Below are 22,039 nucleotides of genomic sequence, written 5' to 3'. Positions count from 1 at the left end.
GTTTATGTTTAACGAAGATATTGAAGCTTCAATTAATCGCTATTTCGTTCCGCTGTGTAGCGTTCATCGATATATAACATGATTAAAATCGACTTTTTACATCCCTAAAAGAGCACACATATACGTTTTTACGCACACATGCACAACCCGGGTCGCCTAAAAAGGGGCCACTTGGATTTGAAGTCCATCTTGTCAACAGTATAGTTGTCCTTTTTTGACAAATGGCATTTTAAAAGAGCGAGGAGAGAGAAATGATACTAGTTGCTGCGCCGTCAAATAGAACAATAAAGGTAGGGGCCTTGATATTATATCTATGGTTATGGCGTAACCATAGATGGTAGGATCCCATAGACGCGCTATCAAAGAATATAATATACGCGCTATACGCTTGCCTCCGTTTTAGAATATGGTGGGCAACAAATAAATTAGACCAATCGTAGTGTCGCATTGCGTATTATATGTTTTGTCCCTCACGGAGGCACGCGTATACCACTTCTATAGGATCCTATCTTCTATAGATCTAAACATCTAAACACAGAGGGTCTACCGCGAATCACGTTCGATTTGTTACCTCCCTGTCACACTTACGTACGAATATACAAGTGCGACAGAGAGGCAACACGTCGAACGTGGTTCGCGGTAGGCCCTCTGTATGGGTAGAACTCGAAAAGCCTTAATACACTACCGCACCGCATCGCGCGGCTCGGCGCCTTTGTCCGTCTGTCTGTCTGTCAGCAGGCTGTATCTCATGAACCGAGATAGCTAGAGCTAGACAGTTGAAATTTTCACAGATCATTTATTTTCTTGCCACTGTAAAGCCCCCTCTAGACTATGCGCGTGAATCGCGGGCGAAGCCGCGAACGCGAGTGTGGAGTCGATTTCGTTGTCTGCGAAAATCGACGCCACACTCACGTTCGCGGCTTCGCGCCGCGATTCGCGCACGAGTGTGGAGGAGGCTTAACAACAGATACTTAAGTTGCTAACACACTATCGCACCGCACCAAGGTCATTGTGGGACGCACCCATAAGTAAAAGGGAGAAAGCGATATCTCTTTCTCCCTCTTACTTATGGGTGCGTCCCACAATGACCTTGGTGCGGTGCGATAGTGTGTTAGCAACTTTATAAATACAGATTAAAATAAATATTTAAGTGGGGTACCCATACAACAAACGTGGTTTTTTTGCTATGCGTAATGATACGGAACCCTACGTGCGCGTGTTCGACCGCACTTGTTTTTTTTGCTCCTTGCAACATTTATCACAGAAGTAATTAAGTACGCACGCTGACGTCAGTGTCTTGTCTGTCTTGATGATTTTCTGAATTTAGTGATTACCGTTTGGCGGCTGATTTTATAAAATTTACATAAATAAAATTAAAACCCGGTATTTCAAAAGTTACTCTCAAGCTTTTCACGCTATAAAAATGTCATCAGGACCAGAACCCAAGGCCATGGAAGCGGAAAATCAAGAAGCGGGATCGAGTATATTTACCGATATAATTTATAGCCCCGTTAATTTGCTATTGACTGTAAATTGTGTTTTTATTGTTGTAATGATATATAAATTATTAAGGAGTAGGTTTTCTAAACAGTCAGTCGAAGCTGCGATCCCAGAATTGCCTAAAATTCGTAAAGATATGACGGTGGCCGAATTGCGGCAATATGATGGGATTCAGCCGGACGGGCGCGTGCTGGTGGCTGTAAATGGGTGGATATTCGACGTTACGCGGGGACGCCGCTTCTACGGGCCCGGTGAGTGCATTGTTTTATTAATAGCACCGCATCATCGCTATTGACCCGGTAGATTTGCATTCAACGTACGCGCGACTCGCGTGTATCATTCACGCGTCTATCCTCGTAAGACCTAGGGCAATTATTGTGTTTTTGAATTTGGAACGTACTTTTATTTTTATAAAAGTTCAAAACACCAATTTAATTTGTACTTATACAAGTAGGCGGGGACTTACGAGGCTATCAGAAGACCTTGTTTTGGTGACCTTCGATGTGGTTTGTTTAATAACAAAGGCGTTCATTATGAGTAACTAATTAAGAGCTCGGCTTAAATACTCCTTTATCAAATGAACTTTTGTGTACAAAGTATTTAAAGAACGAAAATGCTTAAATAATCAGGTTGAAAATATAATGCAAAATGCAACAGAATTAAAACCTTGTCTAGTCCTTAGTTACTAATAGTGTTTTTTTTCACCCTTCCTTTTTTGAGGTGTGCAAATAAACCATATTCTAGATTAATATAGTCTAAAGCATTTGATTGTAAATTTGCTGTAAGGTTACTCCTTGAGTGAAACTTAAAAAGAATATGAGGTTTACAAAATTTGCTTTATATTAAGGCTCCTCTTCACGTTGGGCCAACGCCAACGCCAACGAGGGAGCAGCCATGCGGTAGAATGAGATAGCAATATCACTTGCTCCCTCTAACGCATAAATGCGTCCCTCATTGGCGTTGGCGTTGGCCCAATGTGAAGAGGAGCCTTTAGTTATTAATGAAGTGTGGACTCTTGACTCATGCACAATCAGAATATTTTATCAACAAAGAGCCAAGATAGATTTCCAGAAGGCCTTGGACATAAAGGTCGTTTCAGATGAAACTTATATAGAAACATTAGAAACTGTATAACAATAGTCATCCCACAGCATTCCATGCAAATCATGCAATGCCTTTGTATCTCATGTAAATGCACATTTAGTGACATTCTATAATTAGTACAATCTTGTTAATCCAGCACTAATGCTGATACAAGAGACCTGGATTACTGAAAAAAAAAAATCTAAACTAAAATATTGACTGCTATCTGCTTTTTGCTTTAGCGGTTTTTAACCATTTATAAATTTGGACATAGAATTATCATTAGAGCCTCTATTTTAGTAGGATTACTGGGTGTATCAGACCATTGAAGTGCTGAATTATCGAGATTTCACTGTATAGTAGAATTTACTTTTTCTGTAACAAAGGACTCTAAACATGCTTGATAAATAAAGAAACAGCCCACACTACTTAGTTGAATTACTTAAAATATTTATTTTTTTAGAGGGAAATTTCATACTTATAAACTAGGTATTTTATTTCTGCAAACATCATCATTAATTGTTGTTATATTGATGTTGGATATATTCATAACTTGTCCATTGAGTCTATTATTCTCAACTTCAACAACAACAAACATACAGAATAATTCCACTTCAACATGTGTTACCAATTTGCAATAATCTTCTGTTTGGAAATATTTTGTATAAAAGCTTGGGTTGTTTTATTATACATACTAGCGACCCGCTCTGGCTTCACACAGGTTACACAAAACCTTCCTCAAGAATCACTCTATTGATAGGTGACCGCATGAAAATCCGATCTGTAGTTTTTGAGTTTATTGCGAACATACATACACACAAACAGACAGACGTGGTGGGGGACTTTGTTTTAAAAGGTGTAGTGATTACAATGACAAGAAAAAAAACTTTATTTCTGTAGAGCTTTTAAGCTTTTTTCTAAAATAAAGCAATATTTTGCAGGTGGTCCATATGCTACATTTGGCGGTAAGGACGCCTCCCGAGGGCTGGCGACATTCTCCGTGACGTCATCAGACAAGGAGTATGACGACCTAAGTGATCTCAACTCTATGGAGATGGAGTCAGTTAAAGAGTGGGAGGCTCAGTTCCGAGGTATTTATACATTTTAAAGTAAAACTAAGTTCTTTTCACCACACCAACCCGAAGCAAATATTAAATGTAAAATATCAAACAAAATCAAACCAAACCAAATCCAAATGAATGTTAATTATCATCCAAAATCATCATTTAAAAGCCAATTCTACCTGCAAACATAAGAAAACTACTCAAAATTTGCATTTGATTACTTTGCCTCACATGTGAATAAAATGAAACTGCTATCAGTTTTTGAAGTGCAAAGTAAGCCTTTCCGAGCTGGTGTGGGGAAAAGTTCTTTTTCTTCCTCGGTCCCTCATTGCTGAGGATCGCGACCATGTATGCAACGTCACCAGTGCAGTGTGCGATCATAGGCCATATGGGTCACGCACTGCATGTTGCCGCCAACCACCCTCTTCACAATATCAGACCATCTCGTGGGTGCTTTTCCTAACACTCATCATCATCATCATCTCAGCCATAAGACGTCCACTGCTGAACATACCCCCTTATGGGGGGTGAATGCCATAATCGCCACGCTTGGCAGGCTGGTTGGCGATCGCAGTCGAGTACACCGAATTTGAGGGACGCTGCTGCCCGTCCACCGGTGGTCTTGGACGTAGTTTAATGACATACCCGGGTCAACACTCCTAACACTCGCTTGCCCTCTATTTGGCCCAAGATAATCTGCCTTTCTAGGTTGTGCTTTTTAAGAAAACTTAGTGAAACACGGTCGGAAACGTGTTGTGATCAGTGATCAGAAACCTTGTTATGAACTGTATAGTAGGGGTTTAAGTTATCTTTAAATACACTTGTACAAATAAGTATGCAAAAACATGTTAATTTACTTTACACGGCGCAGTCACGTACGAGGTGTTGGCTCTAATTGCTAGCATTAAAGTCAATTGCAACAAAGTTCGTAGTGTTCGTACTAATAAAACAGTGGAATCTTCTTTTTCCTCGCGTTATGCCGGAATTTGCACGTAAAGATAAGATAAGATAAAAAATAGTTTATTCAAGTAGGCATATTACAATGCGCTTATGAACGTCAAATAAACCTTTACCGGCTCCAACCGTACACCTCTGCCCCGAGAAGATTTAAATCCCCCCTCAATTGGAGGAGGGTATCCCAATATGGGACCGGCAACAAACTCGGCGGGACACATCTTTTCAAAACATTACATCTTATAATTAACATGCATTACGAGTAATTAAGAAAAATACAATTTAAATTACTATAGAATTCATGCAATTATACTCAGTGAGTACATAACTTTATAGAATTTGATATAAAAAATAAACATATATATACATGAAATCATACAAATACGTAGCTCTTTCAGAAAACATATCAAATTCTTACAAAAGGAAAAGAAGCGTAAGCGATGCACGTACAAAGCGCTGCACAGGTACTCCCTCATCATTGTAATAAAATAAAATTATACTAATAGGCCGGTGAGCCTATTTTGACAGAATGGTAATTACGAAACCCTACACTGAGCATGGCCCGATATCCTCTTGGCCGATTATTTATTTATACCATGTTTATCATGACTGTTACAAACTGCAAACATGATAAATGCGCTATCTGACGTAATTCATTATTATCAATGTCAGGTGATGTCTAATCTAAACGGAATCTGCACCTGCAATAATTGTAACATATCAAATTATTAACAAACACTTTTTAACTTGATTTCGATACACGCAACAATTACCTATAGCATCAGTGGTCCCAAATTTGACTGGGCTCCGACCCAAAATCTAACAAAAACTGCCAATTTCGAGACCCACCGCTTGGCCGTCTTAAAAAGGGGAATCAGATAGCCTGACCAGTCGAAATGTTGTCTTATGTTTCAGGGCCCACTCAATATTTGCTCGCGACCCACCAATGGGTCACTCATAATTTGGGAAATGCTGACCTGATGTGTAAAATTGTAATAATACTATAAGTATATCGTTGCTTATCATGAAAAGTGGTATAAAACAAAATACAATGCCATTAGATTTTAAATCTTACCAGTAAAATATAGAATATTAAATGCAATAGCATTTCATTTTGAGTTGTGCCACTATTCATGATAAGCAACGATATGTAGTGAATGAAGGTTAGGCATTCTCACTGTAGCATATAAGTATGTCTTGCTCTTACATCAGGATTGCAAGCAGAGGGCCTACCGCTAAAGGTGTACATATTGGGCCAACGCAGGCCAGTCCAGGGGACGCAGTCATGCGGTAGAATGAGATAGCAATATCACTTGCTCCCTCTAAAGTCTAACGTATAAATGCGTCCCCCAGACTGGACCAGTATGTACAGGGGCCTTAACACGAAAAAATCGAAAATCGTTTTCTGCCGCTCTGTCGTCCTAATATGTGCAAGAGCTTTAGAGAGGCAGATAACGATTTTGGGGATCCTTGAATAGGTTTTACCTACATAGGTACACTGGTCTATAGTTAGCTGACCAATTTAGCAAACTTTATAGGTACCTAATCATTAGATAAGATCTATACCTATTTATGGTCAGTTGACTAGAACTTAATATTTTTCAAATTCGAAGCAGTGGGGAGACACTCCCTGACTTCGGGCAAACTCGGCTCCGTTCGGCTCAGCATTGCTCCGAGCAATTATTAGGGTTGACACAACTTAACGTCCCTTTGCGTGCGTGACCACAGATAAGTTAATTACTTGAATTTTGACAACCCTAAATAGTCGAAAGGGATAGTGCCATAAGTTAGAAAAGGATATCTAAGTAATCATAAGTTCGGTTTTGTAGAAAGTGTCCGTTCTGTACGGTACTATTACTTATTCTGTGCTCGAAGGGTAGGATTAGGATGACACCTGTCATTTCAAAACAATTTTGCGAGATTTGGCGTTTTTAGGTAATTATATGGAGATGACAGATTGTCCTATCTCACAAAATCTAGACACGCGGCAGCGTGTCAAGCCAAGTTCAAGCAAAGGAACTGGCTAGCCAGCGCCGAGTGTAATATTACACGAACCACTTGGTGCCACTTTTGACCCTTCTATAACTCAAAACATTTTTGACGTAAACACATAAAACTACGTGTGTTTAATTATATCCATAAGGATATCTAGAAGCCCAAATTTCATGAAGCTAGCTCAAACGGTTATAAAGGTATGAAGGTCAAAAAGTCGTAAATTTTAAGACTGACTTATGACTTATAGTACCTAAACCTAACCTACTTCCAGATGACCTAGAAGGATGAAATTTGGAATCCAGCTTGGTTATTGTGTGTAACCGTAGGAAAAAATCTAAAAATAAAACAAAGTTAATAAATAGGGGGGGTCCCCATACAAAAAAAACATTTTTTATTGGGACTGACATATAAGTACCTAAACCTAACCTACTTCCAGATGACCTAGAAGGATGAAATTTGGAATCCAGCTCGGTTATTGTGTGTAAGCGTAGGAAAAAATCTAAAAATAAAAAAAAGTTAAAAAATAGGGGGGGGTCCCCATACAAAACAATATTTTTTTATTGTAGCGTTGGAACCGTTACAAGCAGATATTTGAAACTACCCCAATATATGTATTATTATATTTGCTATATTAAAATAAAGTTTAGTCAAAAAATAAGTGGTGTCCCCATACAAAAAACTTGTAATACGCTCTAAACAACCGGCCAACGGTGTGTCGTCGGCGGCGCGCGGCACCACATAATTATACAAAGAACAGAAGTAAAAACCATACAGCGGAAACACAAGAAAAAACATTAAATCTCAATACCTGCCTAGTTTTCTTTACAAAAAGTATTGATATCCCACCAAAAACATAAATGTAAAAAAGGAGAGCCAAGTTCAATACAAAAATTATGCTTGGCTGTGGGGCTCGCCGCAAAAAGAATGGAGATTTAAATGAGTGCCAAGTTCTATGCAAAATCCAAATATGTATTTATAGGAACAAAATAACATTATAAACAAGTATTAAACTCTATTTCTTTGCTTTGTTGGATACCTATAACAATTGCTGATATTTAAAAAAATGTGAGATCTTAAAGTAGGTTAGATTTGGCTTGGCCAGATTTTATCAGAATTACAATATATATAAAATGATTGATGTAATGAAAACTGGCCAAGTCAAATCTAACCTACTTTAAGATCTCACATTTTTTTTAAATAACAGCAATTGTTATATGTATCCAATAAAGCAAAGAAATAGAGTTTAATACTTGTTTATAATGTTATTTTGTTCCTATAAATACATATTTGGATTTTGCATAGAACTTGGCAGTGGCACTCATTTAGATCTCCATTCTTTTTGCGGCGAGCCCCACAGCCAAGCATAATTTTTGTATTGAACTTGGCTCTCCTTTTTTACATTTATGTTTTTGGTGGGATTGTATTGAAATGACAGGTCATCCTACCCTTCTAATTTGAAATACATATATGTATTTATATTAGGTAGGAGTGTTAATGCCTTGGTTCCCCCAAAGCGTAAATGTTCAAAACAAGCGTGATAAGATATGCTAAGTGATATTGTATTATGTATTTGAGTTTAGATATGCGCGGTATGCGCCTTAATTAAACATATAAATGAGTAGTTGCAAAGGTTAAACGATGTCACGCTAGATTTATATTATCAGAGACAAGTAAATAATAAGAACGTATAGTCTCGATACAATGCAACGTTGTATTGCGGTCCTTGTAATTTATTTTTTGTGGCGCAAGTATGTATAACTACCTAAAAATTCCGCAGAAGTAAACGGGAGGTTCAAAATTAAGCGCATATTTGATATGATAGAATAGAGCATTTCACAAGAGTTTAGCTTTCAGCAAAGGACTGCGTTCTCTTCTGCAGGTCGCATTTCTCAACCAATGCTCGTGATGTTTTATGAGCAGGCTCGATATAATTATTTAGAATTTATTTTCAATTCAGGTTTTAGAAATATTAAAAAATGGCGAAGCGTAAATACTGAAAGTCAGCTCACAGAGAAACAAGTCTTAAGATTCTAAACGATACTGTCTGTTATTTCTTATTATCAGGGCCAGTTGCACCAACCACAGTTAACAGACTGATCAACGTCATGCAGCAGAGATTTTTTATGAAATTTCCCACATAATAAAATTTAGCGAACGCTTTAACGGCGACAGAAGGTTTGGTGCAACCGACCCTCAGTGTTAAGTAGCGGAACTGATAAATCCGCTACTTGACGCTAGATGGCGACTACGAAAATAAGCAGCGTTTTCGTTACGCGCGTGTCAAGGGGATTAGTTATTTAGTATTATATGTCTATGTCATTAACTTTATTAATGAATGATTTATCTATTTACAGAGAAATACGACCTAGTGGGGCGCCTCCTGAAGCCGGGAGAGGAGCCCACTAACTACTCTGACGAGGAGGGGGAAGAGACCGACCCATCCACCACCAATTCCGTCGACAAAAAGGAAAACTAATTACAATTACTTGTTTATTTTTATACATCTATTCGAAATAAGGTTCCGGTACACTTGGGCGTTTACTTGTAACATCAAGAGTTCTGTTTTTTTATAAATAGGATACTAAAATGACACTTCTATCGGCTATTACATTCGTGATATTTATGTCATATACGAAACAGTTACCTATAATAAGCTCTTTATGAACACAATGGAATGATAAAACCGTTTTGTTTGATCGATTCTTGTTCATTAAACGCTACTGTTGCTACAAGTGAATGTTTATATGTATATGCACCTTAATAACATTGGCTTTGGATACCATTTGGAAGTAAAGTACTTACATGAGCTTACATTCCTGGATGGTGTTTTTAATTGCGCAAAATTGCGACTTACGGCGAAAATTGTATTTCGAATAATAAATTCGCTGCATTTACGATCCGAACACACCGCATTATAGCGTATGAAGCACATATTTGCGACGTCGACACTCAACATGGCACTCGCTAATTTAAACTTATATATCAAAAGGTGGTTGATATAAAAATCTTTTTATATAAAGCAAACATAACCTAAATGATGGGGGTAGCATTATTTTCTACTAGCATTTATTTACTCAAAAACTAATTTAAATTCTAATGTTCAAGGTCAATTAGCTTTAATTCTATGTGCTTGATAACTTTGAAAAGAAGTCTAAATTATTTTAAACTGTAAGGAGGTAAGGTTGTTTTTTATACGATTAATTGGTTGAGTCAAGATAGTTGCTAATACCTAGGTACCCATGTCGTGACGTCATGTATTCGATTTCTCAAAAATTTAGATCAGAAACGCTTGATTTTTATCAAATTTAATACCAACACTGTCTTAATAATACCTACACATATTTACTATTACTATTACGCACTGAAACATAAAATGTACCTAGGTATTTAGTGCAATCTACACTCATTTATTAAGATGAACTTCACGAGAATGTAGAGTTAAAAACTGTTGTTGCGTTTGTACGGTATTTATTTGCATTGTCAATGCGATCGGATTTTTTAAAGAGAAAGTCTTTGAAATAGGTATTGGATTATAATATATATGTATTTATGCGTCAATAAGATTTATAAATGATATCCACCATAACTGTCTTCTTCCGCGCGATAATATATTATCTACTAATAAATATAACGTTAACCAGTCCGTGAAACGTGGTTGATGTAACCTGCCCTAAACTGTCGATTAAAGTTTTAACTACATGAATGTATAAAGAAAACGAAGGTTTGATGCCCAGTACACAATATTGGGCCGACGTACTATATAGGTCAATAAGTGACGCAGCAATACGGAGGAATAAAATAGCAATATGGCTTGCTCCCTCTAATGCGAAACCGCGTCTCTTAGATTGGCCTACGTTGGGCCCAATAAGTATACTCAGCATGATTCATAACGGTTGCGTTCGGAATCTAATCCTATATGAAAACTAAATAAGAGCCATATTATCTTAAATTAAGAGTTTTTATCTCTATGGTTATGTTACAAATGTATAGTTTTTTTTGACAAAAATCAGATACTATAGATAATTTTTATAACCCTCTTCAAATAATTATTCAGTAACCATAGATAGATTTTCATATTCTGAATTTAAGATCGTGTGGAATGTCCATATGCAATTGGTGCTGCTGATTGCCGTACAAATCTAATAATGGAACACCGACTTCGGCGTAAGAGACAAGACGCACGTCCCATAGGGCTAATAAGGGGCTCTTCATAAGTGTGAACTATGATTTTATATGTAAAATTGATAATAATTAAATTGTACATGTGTCTTCATATAAAGCGTTCTATTGTAAGCACTCAACTGAGTGATTTGTTGCTAATATTTAACATTCTATATTATATGGATATATTTTATCGTCTTGAAACTGTTGCTTTTACTGAATAATTTCAAGTTATATTGTCCAATTATTGAAAGACTGAGTGTTTGTATAGTATGTTGGTTGAATTGAAGGTAAAATTTATTTATTGTGCGTAGTATTTTTGTATCAAATTCTTAACAGTAACATTCATGCTATAATTAAGGTCTGCACTATTGTAGAGACCTTTTAACCCAAACATGTCGTGTATTGACAGCGGGATTTTTTTTAATTATTGTTCTTTCGTACCGATGAGTTCAGCACCCAACTGCAAGTTTGACCAAAAAGTTTCTTCAAGGCATTTACATACATATTTCCAATTTCCCTTAGAACATTTACTAAATGCTCTAAGCAATTTCCATACGAGCAGTGGTGAGCAGAAATATGCATATTTATATTGTACCTATGCCCTTCTAAACTTTCTACGTTTATTTATTTACACTATGTAGCGGTACTTAAAAAGTGTATGTCTTGGTGTAGAATAAAAACAGAAATGTATTCTTAACAAACTATTTTAATGTTGTGCATAATAACACATATGTTCATATTATTTAAATAATTGAAATAAGGATATGAAGGATGTTTTAAGTTTGTTTTCAATGTTTTTTGCAAAAAATCGAGTAGGAATCCCTAATGAATTTGACATCGACACATCACTAGTGAAAAATATATGTGTAAAGCGGTATTTTAATGTATTGTTCTTTTGTTGAAATCATGTTTTGTTTATTGTTACAAGTGTTATTTTTAAGAAACCTTGGTGTATGTATGTTTTGGGATAACAATAATTGTTATTCAAACCCCTTTTGAACTAGTATTGTAAGTTATGTTACTGCATTTTATTAATTTTAGTTTGTGCTACTTACATTCGAGCATGCTTAAATAATAATCCAGTGTTTACACATCGTAAAAACATTACTTTAATATTTTTAAGTTGAGCTAAGAAATTTACTTTTGAATAATTAGTGTATTCTTTAGGACGTGTTTTGGAACATAACTATTTATTTATTGTTGTTGAACAAAATTTAAAGCCGCCTTAAAAGTCCTTAATTAAACCGTGTTTACACAACCATCTGCCTATCAAAAGACGCGTTGACAGTAACAATGCTTGAGGCTGTTAACTATCGAACACGGCAGCCTGCTGTAAATTTAATACGATGCGCCCTTAAAATTAAAAATGTGAGTGTTCCAAGAATAGGTTTATGCGGTCGCACCTCAGAGCGGCTAGCGATGAAACGCTATCAACACTTATGCTATCCTACTGTAAAGGCCCTTTCATATTTAGTGCATGAATCACATCGCGAAGCCTTCGCGAGATTAAGAATCCGAGCCTCAGATTTTTTTCGCCTACGCGCCTTTTTTCTAAATTTTTGTCGGTTTGTCCCGCAACTAAAAGAGTGGGAACTACTATCATCGCCTCATTGGTTCGTGGTTAGTGGTGGTGTTTTGTTTTTCTCGCGTGATTCATGCACTTAATGTGAAGGTCCCTTTATAAGACCTGTCTGATAAGGATACAGGCAAACGTGTCAAATGTACACAACATGTCGCAAGATGTGTTGCTGGCGCTAAACAAAGACAAACTAAATATTTATTGTAACATGTCACATGGATTTAATTAAAGCGTTTTATATAATTTTAATTGTAATTCATTTTTAACTCCTTATCGACGCTTATTTTTCCTCCAAATGGCCTACCGCGAACACCGATGTTCGTAAATTGCGGGCATCTATCTGTGTCACTAATTAAGTACGTGTTAATTGGAGTAAAAGAGGAAAATGCCCGCAATTCGCTAACTTCGATTTCGAGGTCGGCCCTCAGCGCATCGTGGATATGATCAAGAGATCCAAAAAATTCGAGCCCTGTTAGCTCTTTTTAGGGCTCGCCTCATCTCTTGACGCCTAAGAGGCTAAAAGCCTATTTTACTCATTAAATAGAAAAGGGTTTTAGCCTTTTAGGCGTCAAGAGATGAGCCCTAAAAAAAGAGCTAACAGGGCTCGAGTCAATGGATCACTAATATGATCGCATCTCGGATATCGCATGTCACCATGTGGCGCCTTTCAGTGCAAGATTATCGTAGAGGAGGGAAGAATGAGCTGCAGTACACGCCCAGGAGTCTCTATTACAGTGAAAAAATATAGCAGCGCCCTCTGGAGAGTTAAAGATACAACCAGAGATGTGACTTATTTGAAATACTTGTATTTAAAATGCAAATACAAAATGCCAAATACCTATTTTGTATTTAAATACCTTTTGAAGAAAAATATTTTGTATTATATTTGAAATAGTTTTTGGGACCTATTTTCTATTTTCAAAATACAAAATACTTTATAGTAGGTAGGAGTTACAATCTCTTCTGATGTTACGATCCTGGCAACTCTCTCATTCTTTTAACATGGAACTGTTGAATCTGTTTAGTAACGACGCACATGACCACAAGCGTAGCGAGTGGTTAAAAAAGTGGAATCTTGAGTGTTGCGAGGGTTTCAAGGCACGAGAGGAGAACAAACTTTTCTGCCCTGGTGAAACACAAACGAGACGTTTTCATCACACTAACGAAAGGCATTATACTAGCTGTAAATCATTACAAATTAATGCTTTAAAAGTTGGCGGTTAAAAACCATCATCCATACCTACATCCTACCGGTTAATATGAGCAAACAACTAGAAATTTGCACTTTAGATAGAGGATTGATTTCAAAGAATAAAGAGAGTCTTTTCAACACAGAAATTCCGAGTAATTTTTAATTCAGACTAGGTATTCACTACTCAGACTACCTACTCAGAGTACATTTTATCGCAAAGTATTTGTATTTTTAAAAAGTATTTTGAGAATACCTATTTCGTATTTTGTATTTAAATACAAATTCAAAAACTATTTTGTATTTTGCATTTGAAATAGTATTATCAAGGAAGTATTTGTATTTTGTATTTAAATACTTTTTATAAAGTATTTTTCACATAGACCGGGAGATAGTGACACATTTTACTGGATCATTTGTACCAGTATGGCGGTTCGTCAGGGGTCTAAGCACGTAATGAAGGAAAGAAAAATGATGGTCATAGCGCTGGTACCGGCGGCCCAATCGCGTGGGCGTTAGTCGAACGTGTCGGATAAAATACGAGTGTCGAACGATTTGTACCACAAAAATCTTCGTATTTTCCGATAGTCCATAAAAAAGAAGTAGGCGGTAGCGTAATGCCATACTTCTCCGGTGTGACTTACAGCCCGCCATACTGAGGCGAACACATTAATTTAAAAAAAACAATTCAACCATTTGTACCAAGCTAATTTTTGCACAGGTGATCATCGTTGAGCAGCCATTCATGGACATCACCATGCCATACTTTTCGGATGGTTCCAAATGGCCGCCATACCGCCGCAAAGGAGTTAATTTTTTTTTTATTGCTAAACGATTTGTACCATCTTGTAATTTTTTTTCAAGACTTTCTGTGTGATCATAAATGGAAATCTCATAATGCCATACCTGTAGGCGGTGGCAAATGTGTACAATATTTTTTTTTTTATTTCAAGTATGGTGGCCCTTTTTCCCCCTATTAGAAGTATGGCAAATATAATAATGGTCACATTGCATCATATAACTTCCAAAAATCCAAATGCCATACTGGTACAAATCGTCAAAAAATTGTTTTTTGTTTTAAGTCTTGGCTTAAGTCTCACAGTCGTCCGCCCCGTAGTTATAATCTGAAATATTTTTTTTAGGTATAATTGTATCCAAACAAACAGAATATGATGATGCCATGCTGTAAAAAAATATTTAACGTATACATAGTCGTATTTTTGAAACGTGTCGATTAAATAAGTTTTTCAAGTATGGCAGCACTTTTTCCCCCTACTATAAGTATGGCAATTATAATAACGGTCACATTTTATCAAATACTTTCCAAAAATTTAAATGCAATACTGGTACAAATCGTTTAGCAAAAAAAAAATTAACTCCCTGGCGGCCATTTGGAACCGTCCGAAGAGTATGGCATGGTGATGTCCATGAATGGCTGCTCGACGATGATCACCTGTGCAAAAATTAGCTTGGTACAAATGGTTGAATTGTTTTTTTTTTAATTAATGTGTTCGCCTCAGTATGGCGGGCTGTAAGTCACACCGGAGAAGTATGGCATTACGCTACCGCCTACTTCTTTTTTATGGACTATCGGAAAATACGAGGATTTTTGTGGTACAAATCGTTCGACACTCGTATTTTATCCGACACGTTCGACTAACGCCCACGCGATTGGGCCGCCGGTACCAGCGCTATGACCATCATTTTTCTTTCCTTCATTACGTGCTTAGACCCCTGACGAACCGCCATAGTGGTACAAATGATCCAGTAAAATGTGTCACTATCTCCCGGTCTAACATCTCTGGATACAACACCCATAAAGTTATGTTGGAACCAAAGAGTAGTAGGTACCTATATGTATTACATTATAGCCGGTTAATACGTCTTTGGCAGTAAAAAAGGCGCGAAATTCAAATTTTCTATGGGACGTATCCTTTCGCGCCTACATTTTTTAAATTTACAGCTTTTTTTCTGACGGAAATGGCTTGACAGACTATTTACAAATAGGACATTCGAACCATTTATAAACAGGGTTTTTAACCTAACGTTGAATGAAGAGCCAAAAAGCAGAGTTCTTGTTGTGTAGTACTGCCGAAACCAGGCACTGAATAAAACGCACTCTGTGCCTATTGTTTTAAAGTTTAATTTTGTTTGATAAGGAGTAAGGAGCGAAACATGCCGAGAGAGACCTCTGTCCCTTTCTAAATGATGACATTCAGGAAAAACAAAGCTTTGGTAGAGTTAGACCAAAACAAGTCCGCAACGATTTTATAGCACACGCAGTGCAAGCGTTATTTTGAACGTCAAAGTTTTATGAAATTATGACGTATAAATAACACTAGCACTGCGTATGCTATCAATATCGTTGCAGACTTTCCTTGGTTTGCAAATTGTTAAATTCCCCACTTTTTTAGATAATAATTATCTTTGCAGACTAGAAATGCAGTATGCTCGAGGATTATAGCCTATCGTCTGAAAAAGAAAATTACATGTGTCATATTCACGTCATATTATTATGTCAAACTTGTGTCACTTTGACAGTCCGTCGAAGCGAAGAGCATATTATGTCTATGCGAAGAGCGATCTCGCGAATAAAAGTAAAGTAAATTCCAAAGAAATAACTAACAATTTAAAGTGAACGTAGTGAAATATCGGATCTATAATGGTTTTAAATTTTTTATTTACAAAGAGCAAAGTATCTACGGTTCTACTTGGTATGTGAAATAAATTTACAACTTGTTTAGGTTAAGTATGAATTATTATAAACATTTGGGAAGTTCTTATAGACAATTGATTTATAATAAAATTAAAAAGTACAGTAATCTTCTATACATTACAGAATGCGTGCGTAAGATGTATATCGGGTAAAAATTACATATGTACGACACAAGATGTCATAATGAATCAAATAATTTAATTTATTATTAACAAACTCATTTTGTATAGAATCTGTGCGGAATGCCAGTAAGAAGACTGGCGGCAGCACGAAGAATACGAATTGCAAAGTAAAACCGAAGCACAGAGGATGGAAGAAACAGGATGGTCATACTGTGCAGGCAGGGAACATACTTGCGACACAAAGGACTCCTAGGTTTCATCCTGGACTTAATGTGAGTGTATATGCATTAGAGTTAGAAACTCTACCTATATTTTAATGAAGTATCTGCTAGTGTCTTCTGTAAATCAGGGGCGTATTTTGAAATTTGGCGCCCCAGGCCTATATGTTTCGCCAAGCCAGAAGTCAAGGAAGAAAAACAAAATGCAATCCACCAGTATGTCACCCCTGGCGTATTGGCGCCCCAGGCCATGGACCGGATGGCCCTAGGGTAAATACGCCACTGCTGTTAATGATAATTAAGCCCTATTTAGATGGTTCTAGAAATAGTATGTAACTTTTGTCACATTGCAATCGCAGTATTTGGTTTATCAACTGGAACCTTTGTAATCAGTAGTTAGCAGTGTATTGAATATTGCATGCAAGTTTTCTGTACTTTTGAGATATCCCCTATAAAACAAAAACCTGGCCTTGTTTATGTTTTTTAATTTATAATGTCTTTTACTTAACATTTTCAGGTTGGATTTGGTCGCAACGGCACACTGTTTGCCATGGAGCCGGGTAAAGTGGTTGTGACATGTGAGAAATTTGATCCTAACTGGGAGCACACATGGGTCCAGCGGGTCTACGGAGGCCGGGAACAACAGACCATCTATAAGAAATACTTTAACGTTATCCCTGCACCACAGCATCAGAGGTTCAAGCTGGTTGATGAAGTATAAATCATTTAATATGTTTGTGTAAATAGTTTATATAGTAATATAGAATTTGAGCTTAGTGTTGCAGTTTTATTTATCCCTTTTGTTACTCTATCACTATTACTACTTTAACACATTCACCCCCATTTTATGATGGGAGAGCCCTGATATGCCAGATATCGACGCCATAATAATGAAACGCTAACCGGTCTGCTGAATTTGCTTGATACCTTTCTGGTTAAGGCTAATCTGGTAAAGAAGAGGGCTGGACGGACATTAACTTGGATTTGATTAAAGCGCCATCTGTTTGATATGACGTAAACAAATGCGTGTTGTAGTTTGGTTTTCATTCAATAGATGGCATCAAAAACGTGAAATGTAGGATAGGAACTAGATTAAGATAAAGTTGTAGTTTTTTTCTTTTTGCCTCTAAAGCCCCATTTAGACGGTCCATGAACTTGCATGCGATTTTCGTTATATTAGATGCACTAATTGCTCAAGCTCCTGAACAGTTTTGAAGTGAGTACTTATTTATACGACAGTCTAGACTACTTCAGTCAAACTCTGTAGGTACATGGTAGGTACCTACTTTTTGTACCGAGACTGACGGAAATAGCAACTCGTACGTCTCCGTGAAAATACGATGGAAAATATTTATTTGTCGACCTAGTTCCAGTACCTAAGAACAACGGGCAACAAATTCTAAACATTCTGACCGAAGACAAATAAGAGCTTGTCCTGAACAAATATTTGTATTTACGGAGCGGAAAGAGCTTGCGAATTAACCACACGTACCGAGTTGAATTTTACAAAGCGGCACCTTTGTGAAGTAACAGTATTAGGTATCTAGGTATAGTATTTAGGTATCAGTATATATGTCGCAGTAAGATAGATAAAGCCGTTATATAGTTATAACCCTAGGGATATAATTATATGTCGTAACATAGTTATACGAAAGCGATTCATTACTATCTTACTAGGAATATAACTATAATACGTACGTATAAGTCTTTAGTTTAGTGATATAGTTATATTACTGGATTAAGTTTAGTGAAATAATTGTAGGTACCTAGTAGTGCGGCGGTGCGGCGGAGGTATAGCTACGAGTATATCCCTAGGGATATATGTGCTTAGGGAAAACTGTTGTACCTTGGACCTAGTTTTACCTCGGACAGATGGAAATACACGTTGCCACGGTTATTGAGATATTACATATAAGAGAAAACTAGAGTGTTCGCGCGAACTGTACATTTTTCTCTCCTGTGGGCAATAGTTAACAGCTTGTGGCCATGTAAGTAATGATTTTATCACAGTTCTCTAAATAAAAGGAGGACCTTTTCACGTGGATAAGGGTTAAATAAGAAAATTAACCTTTATAGCCCTTAACTCTTGTGTATGTCTACAGGAAAGACGTAACACAGTTTTCTGTTTGACCCTTATATATATCGTATTAGATAGTTTATTAATGTATCTTATAATATTCGGATAAACAATAATTCTGCAGCCTTTAGTTTTTTTTTCTAAAATTCATGATAGAAAAAACTGTCCGAGGTAGAACAGCTTCCCCTACCTATTCTTACGGAGCCGAAGATAGATGACAGCACCTACGCAAAGCAATAAGAAGTCTTACTGACAATCTATAGCACCTACTGGGATAAAAAGCTCATTTTTTTATATTTTCAAAGACAGTCTGTCCGTAACCATTTCCGTATATAAAAGCAGCAAATTTAAAAAAATTTAGGCGTGAAGAGGGTTATCATCCAATAGAAAATTTGAATTTCGCGCCCTTTATCTACTTACTGTCAAAGTTGTTTGACAGGCTATAAACTCGTAGCTTGTGACTTTCTAGCCCAGCGGCTCTCAAACTTTTTTGGTGACGGAACCCTTTTGGAAAGCGAAATTTTTGACGGAACCCCAAATTCAAAATTTTTGTTCGTCACTGTGGGCCAGATATACCTACCTATAAAAGAGCTGGTCTTTTTCTTATTATTACAAGTATTTTCGCGGAGCCCCAACAGAGGCTTTGCGGAACCCTAGGGTTCCGCGGAACACACTTTGAGAATGGCTGTTCTAGCCCTATTACGAACTATGTACTTACTCTCAATTCGTACCTATAAGGCTAGGTATATAGTACTTATGACGCAACGAGTTCGCCGAATTCGCTGCGCGCTCGCCTCACATTCAACTCGCTCGAAAAACGACAGTGTGGCCGCGCCCTAAAAAATTCAGGTAGATATCTAGTAAGGAGATTGGCGATTTTCCGGAGTTTAAATGACGTCCGGCGGGTCCGGATGTTGACCTGGACCGTGTGCCGGACTGACGACCGGTACGACGCAATCAGGACAATTCCAGATGTTTATTTAAGCTAAAACAAGTTGCTGGAATGACATTGTTATATTTGTTATCCCACCAAAAACATAAATGTAAAAAAGGAGAGCCAAGTTCAATACAAAAATTATGCTTGGCTGTGGGGCTCGCCGCAAAAAGAATGGAGATCTAAATGAGTGCCACTGCCAAGTTCTATGCAAAATCCAAATATGTATTTATAGGAACAAAATAACATTATAAACAAGTATTAAACTCTATTTCTTTGCTTTATTGGATACCTATAACAATTGCTGTTATTTAAAAAAATGTGAGATCTTAAAGCAGGTTAGATTTGACTTGGCCAGTTTTCATTATATCAATTAGGGTTTCTGGTTTCTCGACCTTTTTAATTTCTCGAGGCACGGGAATTCTCGACCAAGATTTCTCGAGTTTCTCGAGTATCTCGAGAAATTTTGAAAGCTCCGAAAAACACCATGTTATTTTTTTTTTTTGCTTTTTTACAAATCAGACTCGTAGGAATCGTAGGTGAGATCAATAATCAAACATGGTACATTTTTAGTTACCATAAATTGCACTTAATAATCAATAATACAATAACAAAAAGAAAACTATAGGTGCAGGCGTGCGCACCGGCAATGTGTTATGCTATAGTGTATTTCTTTAGGTATTCAACAAAATGTAAACAAACTACAATATGGTATTTTATTAGGCAGCAATATTCAAGTCAATAAATTTAACTCGATGTGACAAAACTTACATAAGTATTACTACGTAATATTAATTACTCGTACTTACTCAACGTAACAATAAAGCTGCTAAAATTGTAATATTTTGCTAATAGGAATATATTGGGATGATTTGATTTAGTAATTTAGTTTTGTAATATTTGTTATTAAACTTATTACATGGTCCTATAATTCGTTACATTTTTTTTAAAGCGCTTTTCAATAAAAATACACTACATGAATGTCATAAATCATGATAGTTCAAAAGTTTCAAAACATGATAATCGGTTAAAGCTTTCTAGCTAGGGATAGGGGACGGATCAAGGTAGTTTTTTATTTGGTTGGTAGGTAATAAAGGTTTTACGTAAGTTCCTACCTGAAAACCTAAAAAAAACATTATTCATATTTATTTAACTACCTAAAGAAATACATTATAGACACATCATGTGTTATACGCGTGTTATCTTTTTACTAGATTTATTTCTCGAGTTCTCGAGGCATTGAATATTTTTTTCCCGTCTCGACTTAAGACAAATTTCTCGAGATTTCTCGCCTCGGGACTGTCTGTGTCGCCCCGCACACATGCCACTGTGGTTCCACCGTCACTGGTAGGGGCCTGCACGGTCTGTCTTGCAGCAGGAGCGCGGGCCGCATCACACGCCACGCCAGCATCAATGACATTCTGCGCCGGGCCTTTACCAGTGCCGGAGCACCAGCCGTCCTGGAACCCACAGGCCTGACCAGGGACGACGGCAAAAGGCCCGACGGGATGACTTTGGTTCCCTGGAGGCTGGGCCGGCCCCTAGTGTGGGACGCCACGTGCGTCGACACAATGGCGCAGTCCCACCTCCCGGGAACCTCGACCAAGGCTGGGACGGCCGCCGCAACGGCCGAGCACCTCAAACGGCGCAAATATGCAGCCATTGATTCTGGTTGCATGTTTGAGCCGTTTGGGGTGGAAACCCTCGGGCCTTGGGGACCCGGGGCACACCAAATATTTAGGGAGCTGGCGAAGCGTCTTAATGATGCTACGGGTGACCAGAGGGCTGGGTACTTCCTTGCCCAACGAATTGGCATTGCCATTCAGCGCGGCAATGCCACCAGCCTTCTGGGCACCCTACCATCCGGCGCCGAGCTAGCTCCCATTTTTTATCTGTAAATATGTGTATATAGTTGTTAGAGTTTAGTTTTAGTTTTAATTTTAATTTTTAGTTTAATTATTTTGTCAATTCTTTTATTTTTGCTACCTCAATAAATAATTATCATTTTATATATATTGTAATTCTGATAAAACCTGGCCAAGCCAAATCTAGACACGCGGCAGCGTGTCAAGCCAAGTTCAAGCAAAGGAACTGGCTAGCCAGCGCCGAGTGTAATATTACACGAACCACTTGGTGCCACTTTTGACCCTTCTATAACTCAAAACATCTTTGACGTAAACACATAAAACTACGTGTGTTTAATTATATCCATAAGGATATCTAGAAGCCCAAATTTCATGAAGCTAGCTCAAACGGTTATAAAGGTATGAAGGTCAAAAAGTCGTAAATTTTAAGACTGACTTATGACTTATAGTACCTAAACCTAACCTACTTCCAGATGACCTAGAAGGATGAAATTTGGAATCCAGCTTGGTTATTGTGTGTAACCGTAGGAAAAAATCTAAAAATAAAATAAAGTTAAAAAATAGGGGGGGTCCCCATAC

General features: G+C 37.3%; 2 protein-coding genes across 2 annotated transcripts; both read left to right on the top strand.

Annotated features, from left to right (window-relative positions):
• The first annotated feature begins 1,282 nt into the window (after positions 1-1,282).
• Positions 1,283-12,588, top strand: LOC134666576 (membrane-associated progesterone receptor component 1-like). The gene is made up of 3 exons (XM_063523777.1): positions 1,283-1,751; positions 3,525-3,674; positions 8,951-12,588. The coding sequence occupies exons 1-3, from the start codon at positions 1,424-1,426 to the stop codon at positions 9,070-9,072; spliced, it is 600 nt and encodes a 199-aa protein (XP_063379847.1). The 5' UTR covers positions 1,283-1,423; the 3' UTR covers positions 9,073-12,588.
• Positions 12,589-16,083: 3,495 nt separating this feature from the next.
• LOC134667020 (large ribosomal subunit protein bL27m) lies at positions 16,084-17,371 on the top strand. Its single transcript, XM_063524327.1, has 3 exons — positions 16,084-16,242; positions 16,475-16,638; positions 17,102-17,371. Exons 1-3 carry the CDS (start codon positions 16,191-16,193, stop codon positions 17,303-17,305), a joined length of 420 nt encoding a protein of 139 aa, XP_063380397.1. The 5' UTR covers positions 16,084-16,190; the 3' UTR covers positions 17,306-17,371.
• Positions 17,372-22,039: the final 4,668 nt, after the last annotated feature.

The sequence above is a fragment of the Cydia fagiglandana genome, chromosome 8 (assembly GCF_963556715.1).
Source record: "Cydia fagiglandana chromosome 8, ilCydFagi1.1, whole genome shotgun sequence".
Taxonomy (NCBI): Eukaryota; Metazoa; Arthropoda; class Insecta; order Lepidoptera; family Tortricidae; genus Cydia; species Cydia fagiglandana.
Note: the sequence above shows the minus strand (reverse complement) of the source record. Positions and strands in the feature narration are given on the sequence as shown.